This window comes from Typopeltis vanoorti, chromosome 8 (genome assembly GCF_054136105.1).
Source record: "Typopeltis vanoorti isolate ZY-2024b chromosome 8, IOZ_Tvanoo_1.0, whole genome shotgun sequence".
Taxonomy (NCBI): domain Eukaryota; kingdom Metazoa; phylum Arthropoda; class Arachnida; order Uropygi; family Thelyphonidae; genus Typopeltis; species Typopeltis vanoorti.
Genome location: NC_143556.1, coordinates 149,098,056 through 149,117,410, shown reverse-complemented (window position 1 = coordinate 149,117,410; position 19,355 = coordinate 149,098,056). Strand labels below are relative to the sequence as shown.

Genomic DNA, 19,355 nt, shown 5'->3' with positions numbered 1-19,355 from the left:
CTGAAATAGCAGCATCTAAAACCTTGATGATAACCTCAACTGCACATTAAATGAATTTTGGTTCACATTAAATGCAACCTGGTATGATACAAATCGCACCAAATCAAATATCACATTATTAGTGACATGTATATTGTTTGTGGAAGAAGTGAGGGAGGTTAATGCAAAGAACAGATATAAACAGAATGAAAGAGAATTTGGTTTGATAAATGGATGGTTGACCAGTAACTGCTCTTGCAGTTTTCAAAGAAGATGGAGGAATGATAATGGCCAGCTCAGAATAACATTATCCATAAAATTGTAGTAGAGTCAAAGCAAAACTGAAAGTTTATGAGAGAGAGAGAAAGAGAGTAGCATTAAAGTAGATCAATGTGAAAAAGAGGTCATCAACTAATAGGACTAACATCCTCTGAATAGTATTAAGTAATCTTATAAAGGTTTTAGCTGCACCATCCCAAATATGTGAACTGTATTTCATGAATGAGCATATTTGAGATGCATACATTATTTGCAGATGTAGAGTTGAGTAATGCCTTTGAGCAGAAAAGTATAAAAAATTCTGTGACAAGATGTGTTTGTGCTAGGAAAGACTGGAAGTGTAAGTCAGACCATGAAGAAAAATCTAATCAGGTTTGGAGATCTGGGCATTATCAAATAAGAAAGTGATGTGAAATATTTCTGGTGAGAAATTAGACAGGATTGTATTTTGGTAGCACTGAAGTTCACAAGTTTATTGCATCCCTTTAAAGAATAGCAAGAGGATTAAAGTTTAGGACATTGCTTATAGAAAATCTTGAGCATCTAATGTTTGGGCACCACAAGGTTTATCAAATGAAAAAGAGGAATGGAGTGCACAGTCATTAGCAAAGTCATGAAATAGATTTGATGTCAGTGAGAACAAGTGATATACAGGGTGTTCGGGATAAATTTGACAGTTTCGTAAGGAAAAAGAAAATCTTCTTTGTATCTATTAAATTTAATGAATTGACAAAAAAACATTACAGGCAGAGTTAATTACAATACTATCAACAAGATTTACTCAAAATAACCACCATTAGCATCGATCACAGCTTCAATTCTGCTTCGGAACCTCGAACAAGCTGATGCTACAGTCTCCCTGGGAAGGGCCGCAAAAACTGTTTTAATTTTATCCATTAACTGGGCTTTTGTATTACTGGAAGTGCGATTGGTGTCTTTTTCAACTGCGCCCCATACAAAATAATCCATGGGGTTAAGGTCTGGGGAGTTTGGAGGCCAAACATTTGGACTGGTGAAGTCGTAGAAATTTTCAGACAACCATTTTTGACTTTTCCCAGAGGTGTGGCAAGGGGCCGAATCCTGCTGCCATACATACGGCCTACCATTGCCTACCCTTGTTATCCAGGGCTTGACTACAGTTAGCAACTCCACGAACAAAGCCCGAATTCCAATGCCAGGGTTCTTCAACACCTGTTCCTGCAGATTTGCGAGGAATTCTGCTGTACGAACGCAATCAGATCGTCTGCTAGGGATCTTTCTTCTTGCTACATCCTCGTAGTCACCATTGCAAGTCTCTAGTTCATGCCTGATTGTTTTTACTGTATTCAGGGAGCATTGGGCAGCAGTCGTAATATCCTTATTTTGATGGCGGGCATGAATCATCATGATACAAGTTATTCTCTTCCATGATTCAGGTGGGTTCCAGCTATCCATCCTTTCTGACATCTTGTATGTGAATGAAGAAGGGTCCAAACTTTTAAACGAAGAGAAGTGTGTGTTAATACATGTAACTTACGGAAAAATATAATTAATTATAAATATGTCAAATTTATCCCGAACACCCTGTATATATATATATATATATATATATGTAGCAATTTGTAGTATTAACTCAGTACTAGGATATGTTCATATTTATATATACTGACTATAACCGAGACTAGAATAACAATTAAATTTATTCAAAACACAACATGTTTCATCGGATTGTCCAATTTCTTCAGGCATGGGAACATAGAAAGCAAGTAAACACTATAAGAAACATCGTATCACTACAAAACGACTATTATAAAATAAGTTAGCTTTGAACTGTAGCTACTTAACAATAGAACTTCAACATGGACTGTAGCTACAGTTCAAAGATTTTAACTGATCCATATGTGCTATGATGAACTCGAGAGAAAGATTGTCGAATCTAGCGAAATTTCTCTAGATTCCTCTCATATCAACAACAGCCTAAGTTTCAATCTCTCTGATGCACACGTTGCCTCTGTTCAGTACTGGCGCACTCGCGACAGCGCATAGTATACATTTGTTTGGAACTCAAGCTCGCATTTTGTTTTCAAACACGCTGCTGTCTTTTTGTACTTGTTCTGTTATTACAATTTTAAGTCTCTGTAATTCTTTATATACTTCTTTGATTGCGATACCTGAAGATGTTGATCAATTCAACGAAACTAGTGTACTAGTAGTATCTTTTCAAATATATCATGTCATCTTTTTATCTCTCGGTATCAGTCATTAAAGCTTTTTCATAATATTCCAATCGAGTAAAAATTAATTCTGAAAAAAAAAAAAAAAAAAAAAAACTATATATATATATATATATATATATATACACATGAGAAAGAGAATAGTTGAAAGAATAGATCCCTTATGGTACGCTGCAAAGGTGAGGAGAGGAAGCTGATTCCCTAATTGAAAACGGCTGGTCATATAATAGCACAGACAATCTTGTATAACACAGTACACCTACAACATAGTATTGCCATTATGGTTTAAAAATTGCATCAATTCTCACACAACAGTATTTGAGATTTGTCAGGGGATAACCATGTTATCTCATTACATCCAACTTAATAACAGGGTTATTACATTGGAAGTAATGTTTCAACATTTCCATTCATTCTTGTGAATACTGCTGACTCACTAGCCATTATGGAAAAAAATATCATCATCATCAAATTCCTGACATGTACCCCCAAAGGGTGTACAGGATATGATAGTACTACATGAAAAATTTACATCATTGCTAACTTCCTATCCACAATTTTCCTCCAAATCAGTCTGTTACTTGTCAAGACTCCAACATTATCAGATTTTATATTTCTATCATCTAAGGCACTTTGTATCGTATCAATCCACCTATATCTTGGTCTTCCTCTAGGTCATTTTCCTGCCAACCTGGCAGAGAACACTTGTTTTGCTAATCTTTCCTCACCCATTCTGTTCAAGTGACCATACCACCTGAGATTAGCTCTGCTAATGCATTCCTGGATGCTGACAATGACAAGTTCTTTCCTAACATGCTCATTTTTAATATGATATTGCCATTGATGCCATCTGTTCATGCCTCTAATCTTTCTCAGGATTCTCATATCTGCAGTCTCTAGTCTTCAGTCAAGTGTTTTACTTCTGACCTAGCTCTCAGATCCATAAGTTAAAACTGGTTTGAACACTGTCTTGTATACAGCTAATTTAGTGTTTTGGCTAATTTCTCTCTTATTCCATATGAATTTATTCAACTGACTTCCTACCATACCAGATTTTTGATTCTGTTGTCTATTTCCATATTTAATTTACCATCTTCACTAAAAATCGTGCCTAAGTGGCTGAAATGTTTTACTTGTTCCACAGGTTCTCCATTCACAATGCAGTTGACATTTTCAACGATTCTGCCTATTTTCATTGTCTTTGTATTTTTATTGCTGACATTCATACCATATCTATTACAACAGTTATTCAATTTAGTCAGGGAATCTTGCAAACTTGTAGCAGATTTATTTAGAAGTATAACATCATCCGCATAAAGCAAAGAGCTGACATTAACATCTCCAATTTTGATATCATGTTTAATACCACTTTCCTTCATAATGCGATCCATATAGATAATGAATAACAGAGGATATAATGTACATCCTTGTCTCACACCAGATTTAACATTAAACCATCTTCCTGTACTTCCTTCAATTCTAATTGCTGACTTACAACTCAAATAAAGACTAAGTATTGCTTGATATAATGCCCATTGACCCCCACATAACTGTAGCGTATTGAATAGCTTCTCTCTTGGCACCTCGTCATATGCCTTTTCCAGATCAACAAAACTTAAATGCAGATCTTTGTAATATTCCCATGATTTTTCAACTATTTGTCATAAAGTGAAGATCTGATCCTGACAGCCTCTATTTGGCCTGAATCCAGCTTGTTCTTCACCAAGCTTTTCTTCCACAATTCTTCTCAACCATTTCTCAAGTATACTTGCATAAATTTTGCCAGGGACACTCAGGGGGAAATACCTCTGTATTTCTCACATTGTTTTATTTCTCTTTTTATATATGGGTACTATGAGAGCTCTACTCCAATCATCAGGAATTCGTCCCTCTGTCCAAACCTTTTGAATATGCAGTGCAGCCACTGTAAGACTTTTATGCCACCATACTTCAGCATCTCTGGTCGAATATCATCTACTCCTGCTGCCTTTCCACATTTCAAGCCTTTGATGGCTTTTTCCATTCAAGTGTGGATATGTATTCCTGACTGTGTGCCTGTTGAGTGTTTTTTTTTACCACTGTGCTATCACTGCTTGTTTCATTTAGCAATTTTTCGAAGTAATTACTCCATACTTCCAGGATATCTTTTTCTCCTGTTTTCATGTCACCTTTATCATCTCTAACTTTTTTTTACAGCAATCTTTCCTCCATTTCTAAGCTTCTTCAACAACGTCCAGAATATCTTACCACCTTCTTGATATTTATTTTCTATGTTCTTGCTAAAGTCCTAATATGACTTTTATCTAGTTTTACAGTGTTTCGCTTTCTTACATTTGTCTCTGTATTCTCTAAGAGCTCAAACTGACTTATTTGACAGGAAAACTTTTGATATGCTTTCTTTTTTTCCTTCACTGCCTTTTTAACTTCCTGAGTCCACCATGGATTTCTGAATTTTCCATCCTTGCAGACAACCTCACCACATGCCTCTTTTGCTGAATCGATCAGGATTTTCTTCAAGGATTGCCAATGACTCTCCAAGGTTTGGTTCCTGTTCTCAAACTCTTTCATTTTTTCTTCAATAATCTTTGTGTATTTAAGTCTACAGTTCACATCTGAGAGCTGATCAACTTTTATTCACTTTAAAACTTTCTTAAATGTTATTCTTTTCAATATGAAATTCAATTTTATCCTGCTCAAGACTAAATAGTGATCGCTTCCAATTTCAAATCCTCTGTACACTATGGTGTCCTGCACCAGGGAGAAAACATCACTATCAACAATAACATAGTCAATGAGACTTTTCTTATTTCTTGCCTCTTCTCTCCATGTGAATTTGTGCACATTTTTATGTTAGAACATGGTGTTAGTAATAACCAGTCCATGTCCTGAGCAGAAATCCAACAGGTATTTGCATTATTATTTGCTTTGCTCTTTTCTCCAAATTTTCCCAAAATATTTTTGTATGTCTCACAATCATTTCCTACTCTGCTATTTAGATCCCCAACAGGACCAACTTTTCCTTTTTCATTGTGTCAGTTGCTTTTTCTAAAGCATCAAAAAATTCCTCTACTTCTACCTTAGTAGAACCTTCTGTCTGACCATAGGCACAAATAAGTCTCATTGTCCAATTCCCCATTCTGATATTTCCCCACATCACTCTACTTGAGACTGCCTGACATTCAAGAAGATTAGCCTCATATTTTGTGTTGAATACTATGGATACTGCTTCTTTTCCTTGATTGTCATTTCCTAAATATAACATTTTGTATTTATTGCTCAGAAAGATCTCACCAGTTTTGGTCTTTTTTGTTTCTGTCAGCAATATTATGTCGATCTGGTACTTATCTAATTCTTCAGCTAGCTCCATTTCTTTGCCATTCAGGCTTCTTATGTTGATAGGGGTCTTGTTTAACTGGGCGACGCCCCAACCTGCATGAAATTTTGTTATGTTGTACCATCATTTTCTATATTGGTTAAAGCCAAGAAGAATACAATTTGGTTGGCTAAATTCCAAATTGCCAGCCCATCCTCGTTCGTTCAGTATCCAACTAGATAGCCAACAGGGTGCACCACAAGAAGGTGAGGATTGGACATTAGGTTAAAAGCCCCGGTCGGTTCTCCGCATTCCTTTAAAGGGTATGTGGAGGTTTCCTCTCAGTTATATAGCTTTGACCCTTAACCGCCCGAAAAAAAAAAAAAAAAAAAAAAAAAAAATATATATATATATATATATATATATATTATATAAGGAAATCCCTGTATTTTATTGAGAAATCCCTAAGTTAGGCTCTGTGCTGTTGAACATAATCTGGTTTGAGACCATTAAAAATTGTGACTTTAAAGCATGCACAGTTCACGACAAGTTCTTTGGTTTATGTTATGTACATGCAGTAACATACTGGGAGATTACATGATTAAAAAACCTATGCTAGTTTATAGATCCTCTAATCCTCATACAACGAAAGGTTTATATAGAAGCACATTAGGGTATGTTGGGAAAGCAAAAAAAAGCTCGAGTAACTGCCAATATAATTTTCATTTATAATTTAGAATGGTTTCTAAATTATAAAAGACTGACAGTTATAAAAATAAAATGGTGTATATTTGTTAGCATTTGGAATGTAAAACCCTCCCTCTTTGGAATTATTCTTAGTTTCAACTACCATGGTTTCACATCATGTGATATTCTATAGGAGCCTAATCATGTTATACAAGGTTTACTTGTAGCTGCGCAAGCCTGCACCAGACCTGATCAAATGTCAGGCAACCATAGGAGTTTGCTAAAACTTTTGTCAGCTTCAAATGTGGGCTGCTGAAGGCTAGAAAATCAACTGTGGAACATGAATGGGAAAATCCATACTGCTGGCTGCTAATTAGCTTGTGAGCCTTCAGGTGGTGAACATTATGACTTTTGGTGATTTTTCAGAGAACTAAAGTGAAGGCAACTAGACATTAGTTTGTTGGCTGACTTTGATACCCACCCCTCCTCCTTTTAAAAGGAGGTATGTGGGCTCATTTTCATGCCAGTTTATAAAAGATCAAAGAAGCAACATAGGTGTTAATTCTGGGGTACCACTGGCATCAGATGGCTTGTTCATGTCCAAGTTACCAGAAGATTCTAATTTCATTCTGACATCAAACAAGGGCTGGAATGGAGCGAGTCATTATGGTGTGGTATTTTGCCTCTTATCAGTTGAGGAACAGAAAAGAAACTGTGCCAGTAAGTAAGCTTTATCTTTGGATGATGTTACTATAGTGTATTCTGGATGGACAGAGCACTGAAAAGTTTGCACTTAAATCTAATCTTTAATTGTACCTGTGGTATAACCAGAAAACAACAAAATTACATGACAACCATAGTAATAAACTTGAGGGCTGTAATCATTTAATTCCATTAAAGTTCAATAGCATTTACCCCTGAATTCAATTTACCATGGAAAAGAAAATGCTGGTAGTTTACATTCTTGGGCACCCTTACTCACACAGCCTCTAGTACTCTGTCAACCAGTGTGTCAAAAAACTACCTTTAATGACAAATACATCAAAAGTCTGCTCATCAGATCTCCCAAAAAATTGGTGTGATCAAGTCATTATTAATAGAACACATAATGTGTGCTCCTCAAGCTTGCAACAAGAACTTCTCACTATCAAAACTAATGGGATTATATGGTTACAATCCTTATGAAATCCAACAAATAACTGACTATTATGTTCCAACAACTAAGAACTCTTCGTCAGACCACACGGTTCCAATCCCTTATGTTTCTGGTATTTCTGAACCTAATGGTAGAATTCTGAAGAAGTTTCACCTTAATCCCACATACACTGCTCGAAAATAAGTCAATGAACATCCCCATGGGCAAGATGCATTGTGGCATGTAAACAAGTTAACGTCTTTGTAGCTAGTATAAACTGGAGAAATATGATGCTCCCAAGTCAGTGCAACTGTGTCTGGTTGAAATGGCTGTGAGAAGGGAACTCAGGGAGTTTGAAAGATGCATTGTGACAGGATGCCATGTTGTAAGCCTATCTGTTCAGCAAATTGTTGACAAATTGGGCCATCTGGGGTCAACAATCAATGATACCATACTGAAATGAAGATCATGGAGTCGACTGCAAGTGGACTACAAGATTCAATGAATGTGACTGTAGGATGCTACGAAAGATATGTAAAAACCAACATTCATTGACTGCACAGTTCCTGGCATCGAATGGAACATGAATCTGCACAAAAACATTCAGAACTGAGGCTCACAACATTGGTTTCAATAGTAGGACTGCAATATGAAAGCCCCACATTGTCCAAAAAAACATGCAGCATCGTTTTCAGTGGTACAAAGAGCATGTACAGCAAGATGTGCAAGCTTGGAAAACTGTATTATGGAGTGACAAATCATGCTACACCGGTGTGGGTATCGGGGATGCCCAAGTGAACAGCTCTTACCAGAGTGCATAACCCCAACTATGAAATTCAGAGGTGGCAGTGTAATGGTATGGTTCTGTTTTTTCTGGTTTGGCTTTGGACCTCTCTTCGTGGTGCCATGAACACTGGGCTTCAAGAGATATCTGAACATTCTGGTTGCAATGTTTCCTACTTTGTGGCATTTCTATGGAACTGACCATTGTCTTTTCCATCAAGACAATGTACCATGTCATAAGCTGCTGCTGTAACTTCATGTCTTGTGGACATAAACATCACCACACTTGACTGGCCTCCACAGAGCCTTGATCTCAACCCTACTGAACATCTGTGGAATGAATTGGAGGTTGAATGAGGTCAAGGGACGTCACACCCCCATCAACAACCCAGGACATCACAACATGCCTACAGGAAGAATGGTTCGAAATTCCCATTAACTGATATTGTAAAATCTCTCATGATATGCGACTTCGTAACTCATCACGTTCGTTTTTACATTTTTTTTGTTTAGAAGAATTTACTTAGAGAAATGTTAATTTTTGGCTGAAATAATCTTTTTTGTAATAATACTGTATTGAGTCTGTGTTAAAATAATGTGGCTTATGACATCATTATGTAACGATATTAACTCATATTAAATCAGTAAGTTTAATTATAAAAATAGTGAAGAATTCCAGGAATTGCCATAGATGGAAATTTCCAAAGAACATGCGAAGAATGACATTATGTCCAAAGATCAATGCCTGACCATAGTAAAGAATTCTAAAAATTGCCATGGATAGAGAATTCCAAAGACAGACGAAGAATGACGTCAGCATGTCCGGAGGTAAATATGTGACCATTTTTGAGAGCTGTGCATGCACACAACTGAAGTCAGGGCCTATATAAGGCAAATCATCTAGAAGAAATTTTGTCTTAGGGTTTTCTATTTCTTCTCTTACCTGGGTCCACAATCAAGCTAGGTTCACTGTCGGGAATCGAAAGAGAAGCATCATGAGTTCCAAGTCTTCTACATGGGTCAGTTGCCACGTAAGAAATTACTGTGTCTATTATCTCAAAAAGAAAGAGCTGTGCATTGCTGCCAAAGGGTCCTATAAGGCAAGGCATAGTCAACAACTCAAGGAAGAAATTTAGCAGGAAAACAGGAACGAATCAACAAGTGGAAAGAAAAAAAGACAAGAAGAAGGCTTACACGTGAACAAAAGATTAATGTGAAAGACTGTGTGCTGAACAAGAATGTATGTCGAGTGTCTATGTATAATGTATATTAATGTTGAATTAAGCTTAAAACTAAGGTTAGATTAGAAAGAATGAGACTAGCCAGAGAAATGTAATGACTTTGTGTACATATGTGAATGTAACTCATTCTGTACGTATTTCTGTTTGACTTAATTAAATGGTTTGTAAACAACACAATGGACTGATTCTGTCAATGCACTACCCTAGAAAATGCAAACCTGCAAAAGATAGAAGTTTATATGAATTATATTTAAGCCATGACTAGTTTAAGGTAAGAATAAGTGGGGAATATGAACGATATCTGTTTTGTCTTTGGCTTTAAGATCTTATGTTCTCATACTCAATTTATAGGCTAACTAGCGCAGTCGTTAAAAAATAAATTTGTTAGACTGTAGAGCATGAGAAATAAGATATATTAGAAATAGATATATGGCGGCAGTTGATAGTTAAGGCAGCTGACCATTCTTGAATATTAAATAAAGAAAGCAAGGGAAAAGCAGGGTAGCAGAAATAGAAGACTGCATTATAACAAATGGTGCAGTTCACTGCATTATTACACTATCATACACTTGTGGAAAATATGCCCTGCAAGATTGGTGCAGTCATCGCAACAAAAAGGGTCCTAAATTTAAGATGGGTGCCATGGCTGTTTGTTTCTCAAACTATGTGTCTGTTGACTTTTTTACAAGCAGTGTATTGTATTTTCTTAACAAAATTTTTCATCTGTTTCCACCTACAAAAGACAAACTGTCATCTCTATCTTTAGCTAGTGTTTATCAGATTCCTCAGGAATATTTGACATAGTTTGAGCAGACAGGCCATTCTGTGGAAAAAAGAATTAATGAACTTCAGTACTACATTGAATATGTGAAACCTCAATATTCTGGCCTGGCACAACATAGTATTGACACTGAACATAGTATCCTGTGAGACGAAGCTCATCTTCTCATAAAAGCAGGTTTAAACATGAACACCTTTATCAAGTAAGTCATGAAGGCCTTTTACATCGGTCTAACCTGAATGATTGTGTCTCTCTCTGTCTCTTCCCAAACGTTTGGGCGATTCTCATCTTAGGTAAATATCAAAGAGTTTTAATATTAATTACTACCATGCAACAACCATTTTTAATTAGTAAGTCAATTGTTGAAAGTACCTTGTATCCTTGTTCTTTGATTTGTTTGTTTCCACATGTTGATAATGTACTGTTATTTTCAGTACAAAATATTTGTTACTTTCATTAAAGTTTATTACCATGGTTATCATGTAATTTTGTTGTTTGCACTTAAAAGTTGTTCCTTGGCAAGGGACCAGAAGCTCAATAGTTCGATTTCGATTTGCTGATGTGTAAAAAAAAAACCAGTTCCTGCGAGCGTGATGCTGGAATTTTTGTCTCAAGTTGCAATGTATTTTTTTTTAATGTGATTCCCACCCAGAAATGCTTATAATCCACCTGTCAATAAATAAATTTAAAAAAAATACACCTGTGGACTATGTATCAACATAGTGGAATTTTTTTTTTTATTAAATATTTATATATATATTTTTTTTTTGCATTTATTTTTTTAAATTATCTGGAAACATTGCTGTAAAGTAAAGACATAATAAGTAAAGACAATCACAAACATCCTTATAATAGTGAGATTTGTACCAGCAACCTGTTGGTTGGAAAGCAGATATGCTAATCACTCTGCCAACCAGGCTGGAATTTGAAATGTGAAATTTTTCTTGGACAGCTTTGGCACAGCACAGTTGTTGGTGAACCAAGGCCTGGATAGCAGTTAGGATGAGACCTTCATTCCAATGAGAATTATTTTGGAGCATATGTGTACCGAGAGAAAAAAAGCAGCAGGTCTGTGAAAAGGAGCAGAAGAAGTTACAAAGATCATCTTGGAAGGACCTCTGTGACTACTACTACTGCTTCAATTTTTCTGATGCAAACACTTGCTCAGATTGAATAACAGAAATCATCCACACAGGAATGAAGGCTTTCATCCCTTATTCCACTCTTAATTCTCAACCTTCATCTAAGCCTTGGCTCTCAAAAAAGTGTGTCAATGCTGTAAAAGAAAAAAACCTCTGCTTACTATGAACAGCTCAAGACCAAATCTCCAGCTGCCCACTCTGCAGCTTGCAACAGTTGCAAAATAATCATCAAGTCCAAATCAGACTTTGAAAGGGCCAAATGCTTCTAACTTGCCTATTGCCCAAATGGCAGTCAGTCCTTTTGGTCCCCTGCCAAGGCAACTGGGCACAACCTCTGCCCACCCAGGTTTCCACTACTCTCACATCCTGATGGTACTGTAGTTACCCGACCTAAAGACAATGCCAACTTACTGGCACTCTTCTCTTCCGATTCCTGCATTGATGACCTGGATAAAGTTCACTCCACTACACCAAGAAGGGCTCCCTTCATGTCTCCCATAATCTTCTGACAAAAAGAAATACAAAGAATCTTTAATAACCTGAACAGAAATAAGGCATCTGGTCTTGATGGTGTCCCACCTATTGCGTTAGAAAATTGTGCTCCAGAACTAACACCTATCCAGTATCGCCTCTTCAATCTATTCTATTTAACTGGCATCTACTCTACAACATGGAAATAAGTCCACATCCAACCGATTCCAAAGAAAGGTGATAAAAGTCAACCAACAAACTACTGTCCAACTACTCTCACTTCTATTTTCTGTCTAAAATTATGGAGAAGTTCATCAACAACCAACTCATGAACCACCTAGAGACATACCAACTAATCTGTGACCAGCAGTATGGATTCCACAACTTGCGATCTACAACTTATCTTCCTGCTTGCACCACCCACCTCTGGACTCTGGCCATGGAGAAATTCACATAGTTGTCCTTGACATTTCAAAGGCATTTGATCTGGTTTGACACAGGGGCCTTCTTAACAAACTGCCATCCTATGGTATGCCTTCCTCACTCTGCAATCAGATGAACTTTCTCACAGGTCACTCACTGTGTGTCTTGGTGGATGATTTACTCTCCTCAGATTTCCCCACTAATGCAGAAGTACCCCAGGGTTCCATTCTTTCACCTGCTCTCTTCCTCTTGTATATAAATGACCTGCTCCCACAGATTTCCAATTGTATTCATAGCTTTGCCAATGACAGCACACTCTTCCTCCTTTTCATTCAACAAACCTTGTAGTACTTGAGTATTAGAGTCCTCAAAATCTACCACAACCAAGGACCTGAACCCAGATCTCAGAAGGAAAACGACAACCTTGTAAACTTGAATGCCACCAAAATTCAGCCCTGTTTGATCTCTTGCAAAAAGAGTCCACATCCCCCCCCCCCATATTCCGTAATGTTGAGATATCCAAACTTAATCCGATTTCTCTTCTTAGACTGACCTGTACTTCCGATCCTTCCTGGCACAACCACATTCCAATTATAGCTATTGCAGCTGTCAAAAAATATAAGATCTAATGGCACTTGAGTCCTGATAGATGACTGATTTGGAAAGAAACTGTCAATAGGAAGTTAGTAATAATGTAACCTCTCACATAGTACTATTGTATTGCCAATCAGATAGTGAATCTGTCCAGAGCTTAAAAAAAAAAAAAAAAAAATTAGGAAGGAACTGGACTTTAAAGAAGGTTGTTCTGAAGCAACTGTTCTATCAAATTCATTCACCAAAGAAGAACTTCTTGCTGCACTCTAGGGAGTGAAAACTGGTAAAGCACCTGGATTTGATAATATTTACGTTGAATTTTAAAAAAAATTTGGACAAAATACAATGGTATGGCTGACAAAATTATTTTCTAATATTCTACAGAGTGGCAGATTTACCAGCAGAATTTAAAAAGTCGAAGATAATAGCCATCCTGAAACCTGGAAAGCCCACTGATAAAACTGAAAGCTATGGCACTGCTCAGTGTCTGTCTTAAGACAGACACTGAGCAGTGTCTATTAGAGAGACTTATTTATAATAGAATTAGTACTATTATTATTGACACCCATGAATAGGCTGGTTTCAGGCCTGGGCACAGCTGTGAAGATTAAGTTTTGGCCCTAACAACTCATATAGAATCTGGTTTCGAAAAATGCCTTAAAACTGGTGTAGTCTTTATAGACTTGATGGCTATATATGACAATGTCCAGAGGAATGGCATGATCTACTAACTCCTTAAAATACTGAAATGTAAAAAAATGACCCATCTGATCAATGCTATTCTGTCTAACAGAACAGTACAGGTAGTTATAGATGATGATATGAACAAGCCAAGAATACTTAACAATGGACAAGGAATAGTTCTGGCCCCTCTTCTATTCAATATGTATATTTCTGACCTTCCAAGGACAATGTCTAGAAAATTTGCATATGCTGATCTATGCATCACATCCCAACACCAGAACTTCTGTATTATAGAGCACATACTAACTAGTGATACTAACTCCCAAATATCTGCTGCCAAGGTCAGGACTAGAAATAACATACTACATAAACTTGCTGGAACAACCTGGGGAGGCTTGTGCTTCCACATTAAGGACATTTGCTCTAGGCCTTGTTTACTCAACTGCTGAATACTGCTCAACTATCTGGCTGAACAGTGCACGTGCTAAATTAATTGATACCGACCTGAATCAGACAATGGACATCAGACCAAAAATTATAATTTCTGGAACAAAAAAGACTACTCCATCATACTGGCTACCAATTCTGAGCCGCATTCAACCACCACAACTACGATGCCAAGACAACCTGATTCGCGAATATAATAAAATTTGCTGGAATCCGCTACAGCAAATTATCACAGCACAATGACTTGTCAGTGAGGGTTACGATGCAATAATAGCATGGCACATGGAATGGACTGCCCAAGTCCCAATAATCTGGCAGACTGTCTTTAACCCAAACAGCCCTACATCAAGGTTTGACCTACCATGAAAAATATGGACCTCCCTAAACAGGGTTCGCACCAACCATGGTGGGTGCTGAGCTTCCTTGTTTACATGGGAGATAAGGCCATACTCATCTTGTGACTGTGGTAAGGATAACCATACTATACAATATATCATATTTGACTATCCTCACAGGGCCTATACGGGACCTGTATCTGACTTTATAACAGCTTTTACAGATGCTGTTGATTGGCTGTCGAACTTAGACATTCAACTTTAATTTTATGCTTATTTGTATATTTTTATGTGTATATATGATTATAGTATCACTTCACACTATTCTGTATTCTTTTATACATTTTAGTGTCTTGTACGTCCTTTGTGTGTGTGTGTGTGTGTGGTGGCATAATCTTAGCCAAATGCTAAATAAATAAATACAGTAAACCCCTTTTTTTACACTTTTCAGGGGACTGATGGAAAAAAGCATAAATAGCAGGAAATGTAAAAAACATTTAAAAAAGGATAAAAGATGACTTACTGCTAATAATGAGTCTACATACTCGATTACAAAATTTAATAACTGAAAATAAATGAATTTAACATTACTTGCATTTATCTATTTAAAAAAATCTTTAATTGTTGATTGTTTTTGCTTTTTTTTTTTTTTTTTTCGACATAGCGCCAGATTGCTTTGCATTGAGTTCAATGCCTGATCTGTTTTTTACTATCGTGTTGTTCAAAGTGGACATGGAGAGTCCAAGATCTTTTGCTAAATGCACACGTGTTCCAGCATGCCAATCTACACGTCGCAGAATTGCCATCTTTTCTTCTAGCGAAATACATTTTATGTCTTTTTTCTCCATAAATCCACCACCGCAACTTGAAAGCAACTTTCACAAGCTAAATTATGTAGCAGCAATTCTGCAATATCAATCGTACTGTGATTGAAAAATCACGGTATCGCTGATCACTACATTACTGCTGCAAGCGTGCAGGTTACAGTGATGGCGGAAGCGAAACTACAGCCGAAAGCAACACCATCTAGGAACAGAAATGCGCAGATTTCTGCAGAAATCTATTTGAAAATCAGTATTGCCACCCGAGAAAAAAAAGCAAATCACAGGAAATAACGTCCACATCAAGTTGTTAATGGCGGAAAAACAATATATCGCAAGAATAGGCCTTAAGAAGGGACCAACAGAAAACGACGTAAATGGCAGGAAAACGTAAATTGTGGAAATGTAAAAATGGGGTTTTATTGTAGTACTATTGTAGCATTCTGTTCCCTCCTGTGAAGGTACATATCAGGAATTTGATGATATATATACACACACCTAGATGTGTTTTGTTCTAGTTAGTTTGTGACTGCATGCATAAAAAGTTTAAATTATAATGCACATGTTTTACTGTTCTCTCATATTCAAAGTTTTTTTATTGTTCTTCAACTGTGATTAATAAATTAACAATTGGCTTTTTATCTCAGTAATTCATTAGTGCACCTTTTGGCAACTCGTACAGTAAAGAAATAAGCTTCGTATTACTGCAACCTCAGTATTTACATCTAGGTCTACCTACTCACTGACGAGACCCCCAAAAAGGGTCGAAACCGGTCTGGGTAGTGACCTTCTCCCATAATGTATAACAGCATACATCTCCCTAGGAGTTATTATTCGTGACACCTCCAAGGAGTCCGAAGACTCATCGCAGGAGGACACCTACTATACAACTGTTTCCAACTGAGTTGTGTTTTACATTATGGGAAAATACTAAGGACAGTGATTAGAGCTTACTCCACTTACTCCACCTTTACTACGAGTTGCCCCAGCATGTACCACCTGTTGGCTTACGCTTGGACTCGTTGAACTTTTATAGCTTTCTATATTCGGCATGAAACGCTTTACTATTTTCTATATTTTTTCAACAAGGGGTGGAGACAGCTTAATGGAACGGAATGGTGATTTTGGATATTACGCTCTGACAGTCGTAGGATAATAGTTTTTCAAGTCAGTCAATGCATCCAAGTTCATCTAAATTTGCAAAGGCAGAATCAAATCTACGGTACCTCAATAAATCTGAATGCATAAAACTATTTCAAATCTGAGAGCTCCTCTTCCTCAAACAAGAGACTCTTGTTTGAGGAAGAGGAGCTCTCAGATTTGAAATAGTTTCTACTATGTATTATATTTTAGAATATGTCTTTGTTTGTTGTTTTACTCAACTATTGTTTGTATGAACATGTAATTTCCTGAAGAGGGAAATCTGAAATAAATAAATTTTATTTTTCAGTTGTTATATTATCTATGTTGTTATCTGCTTAAAAATTCCAATATGAATAATCAAATGTATAAACTTGAGTAGTAGGCAAACATATGCTTGAAATATTTTTCAAGCATGTAAAATTTTCAGAAAGATAGTGTCTAAATATATGCTTATTTGGCTTCATAAGTATGTCTTTTCATTAATTAGTTTCTTCTACTTTCTGAAATTAACAATAGTACAATAGAAATTAACATCAAATATATGTTTTGTTTTGTTTACAAGTCCATCAATATACATTATTGGAAATAATGTTTAGTGTCATGATAGGATAATTAAATTGCTATCTACATAATATCAAAAATGTTCATCATTTAAACAGGTACTAATATAGTCTATAACATGAATTACTTACTTTATAGGAAAGTTGACAATTGTTGGATTTTTTTCCACAAAGAAAGTATTTTTGGTAAACCTCTAGAAAAAGTGTAAAAAAATGAATTACTTCTAAACAAAATTTGTATTTTTTTTTTGTTTCATCTGATATGCAGTATGACAATTACACAAAGCAAAACAGAAAACTTTTTATCCTCATGAAAAAGTAAGCAGCACATGTTGACACACAACTCAGCAAAACATTTAAGTTTCTGAAAGAAACATATGCAAAGAGAAAATTAAACTGTACTAAAATCAGTGACTATATTATCTAATATCATGCAGCAAAGTTGGGGGGGGGGGGGGATTCAAACATAAGTTGTGAGAATTATTCATATATCAAGCCAACACAATATTACAGTGCAGTAATTTTCTATAGTAGCAATAATTTGAATAGTTTCATTTTTTAGAGTTGCTGCACACTAATCAAGATATATTTAGACTCCCTTTAATAAAAATCTAAATAGATATCAGTAATAATGGGATTTTTCCTCATGTAAAAACATACAATACTAAATATGTCTATGTGTTTTGCTGTAATTTTTATTTTTTTGCAACAACTAACATATTCAACAAAATTCTTTCAGACTGACACAATTCTTCACGATAATACATTAAAAAAAATGCTAAGTATCATTTGCATACATCTCAGTTTGAAAATTATATTTCTATATATTCGGCAGACAGCATTTTCCATAACCTACAGCACTGTATTAGGTCCTTCCAATCAAGATCATCTAGTTTAATTCATTAATTCAATTTCATGTGTCATGTGTTAGATAATCAATGTAGAAAGCATTCCTGTGAACACACTTTGCAAATTACAGGTAGAAGGCTAATTAGGTCTATAGTTTTTCGGGTCTTCTCCCCCCCCCCCTTATGTAAAACAGTTACTGTAGCACTGTTCCACTCCATGAGAATTTGGCCTTTGTCAAGGCATTTAGTAAATAGTTTGGCAAGTATCGACTCCTCCACCTCCAGACTAACAGCTTTTAAAGATGTCTACAGAAATACAATCTTCTCTTGAAGCTTTTCCTCAGCCCATTTTCTTGATTGCATGGGTAACTTCCTCTTGCAGACTGGTGGTGTTTTGCCTTTAGGTATTAGATTTGTACTATATCATTATCTTTACTGTACAGTTTTCCACAGAATTCTTCTACAATCTTCAAAATGTCCTTTCTATATTTAGTAACTTCATGATCATCAGTTTTAAAGATAATTATTTGCTCCCTTCCACTTACCAGTTGATACTGGTGCTGCACATCAACTGGTAAGTGGAAGGAAGGCAGTCTCCATTATTATGCCCTCTGTATTATTATGTCCTCTGTAATACATTTCTGTACTACAGTCTAGAAAAATTCAGCATATGAGGGAAGGGGGCATCTATCTATGATCTGAATTGCTCTCCTCTTGACAGCATCAAGAATTTTTAAGGAGCTTTTAATTAGGTACACTACCCCAAATATATGTACAGCATTCTAAGGATGGGCAGATTTGGGATTTATATAGCATTAATAGCTGAGTGGGTGTAAAATAGCTTCTTGAGCAGAAAAGAATGCCTAGCTTTTTAGAAGTTGAGGAAGCTAGTGATGTGTTGGTACTGACATTTAAGGTAAATGCCAGTCCAAAGAGAGTTCATCCTGTCTGGTGATGTATATATTACTGAGGATGAAGAAAGGTGAGTTGAGATCCCTTTTGCAAGAGTAAAGGCAGGACTGCTTTTAGCAGCATTGAAGGTGACTAGGTTATCCTTGACCCCCTGAACAATGGAGAACAAGGTTTAAGGCACTGGCTGCAGATGACCTTGATGTAAGGGATATCTTATAAATTGAATAGAGACTATGTATTGTTCTGTAGAACATTACATTTAACAGACTCTGGCTTCTGTCCACTGTTTTGACTGCTGTTTGGATTTTGGCATGCAATGGTGAATCCAAGTCTCATCCATAGTAATAAATCGACACAAAAAATCAGTTTTATTCTTGTTAAAACTCTCCAAGCACCCTTGTTCTCTGCCTCGACCATAGATGGCAACACTATCAGCAAGATTTTTTTTTCTAAGTCGATACATCTATCATAAGCATCCATATGAAACTGCAAGTCATTCAATCAAGTAGTTTATTTTATACAGCTGGCTGAAGTAAATTACTTGTCTGTATCCCTTGAAATGGA

The 19,355-nt window shown here is 36.3% G+C and overlaps 1 protein-coding gene across 1 annotated transcript in view; it reads right to left on the bottom strand.

The window, feature by feature from the left end:
* Positions 1-19,355, bottom strand: part of Usp39 (ubiquitin specific protease 39) — a 407,046-nt gene that overhangs the window by 60,815 nt on the left and 326,876 nt on the right. Inside the window, exon 11 of the mRNA XM_090396479.1 lies at positions 17,164-17,225. Within this exon, the coding sequence (XP_090252605.1) occupies positions 17,164-17,225 (62 nt within the window). The remainder of the gene's footprint in view (positions 1-17,163; positions 17,226-19,355) is intronic.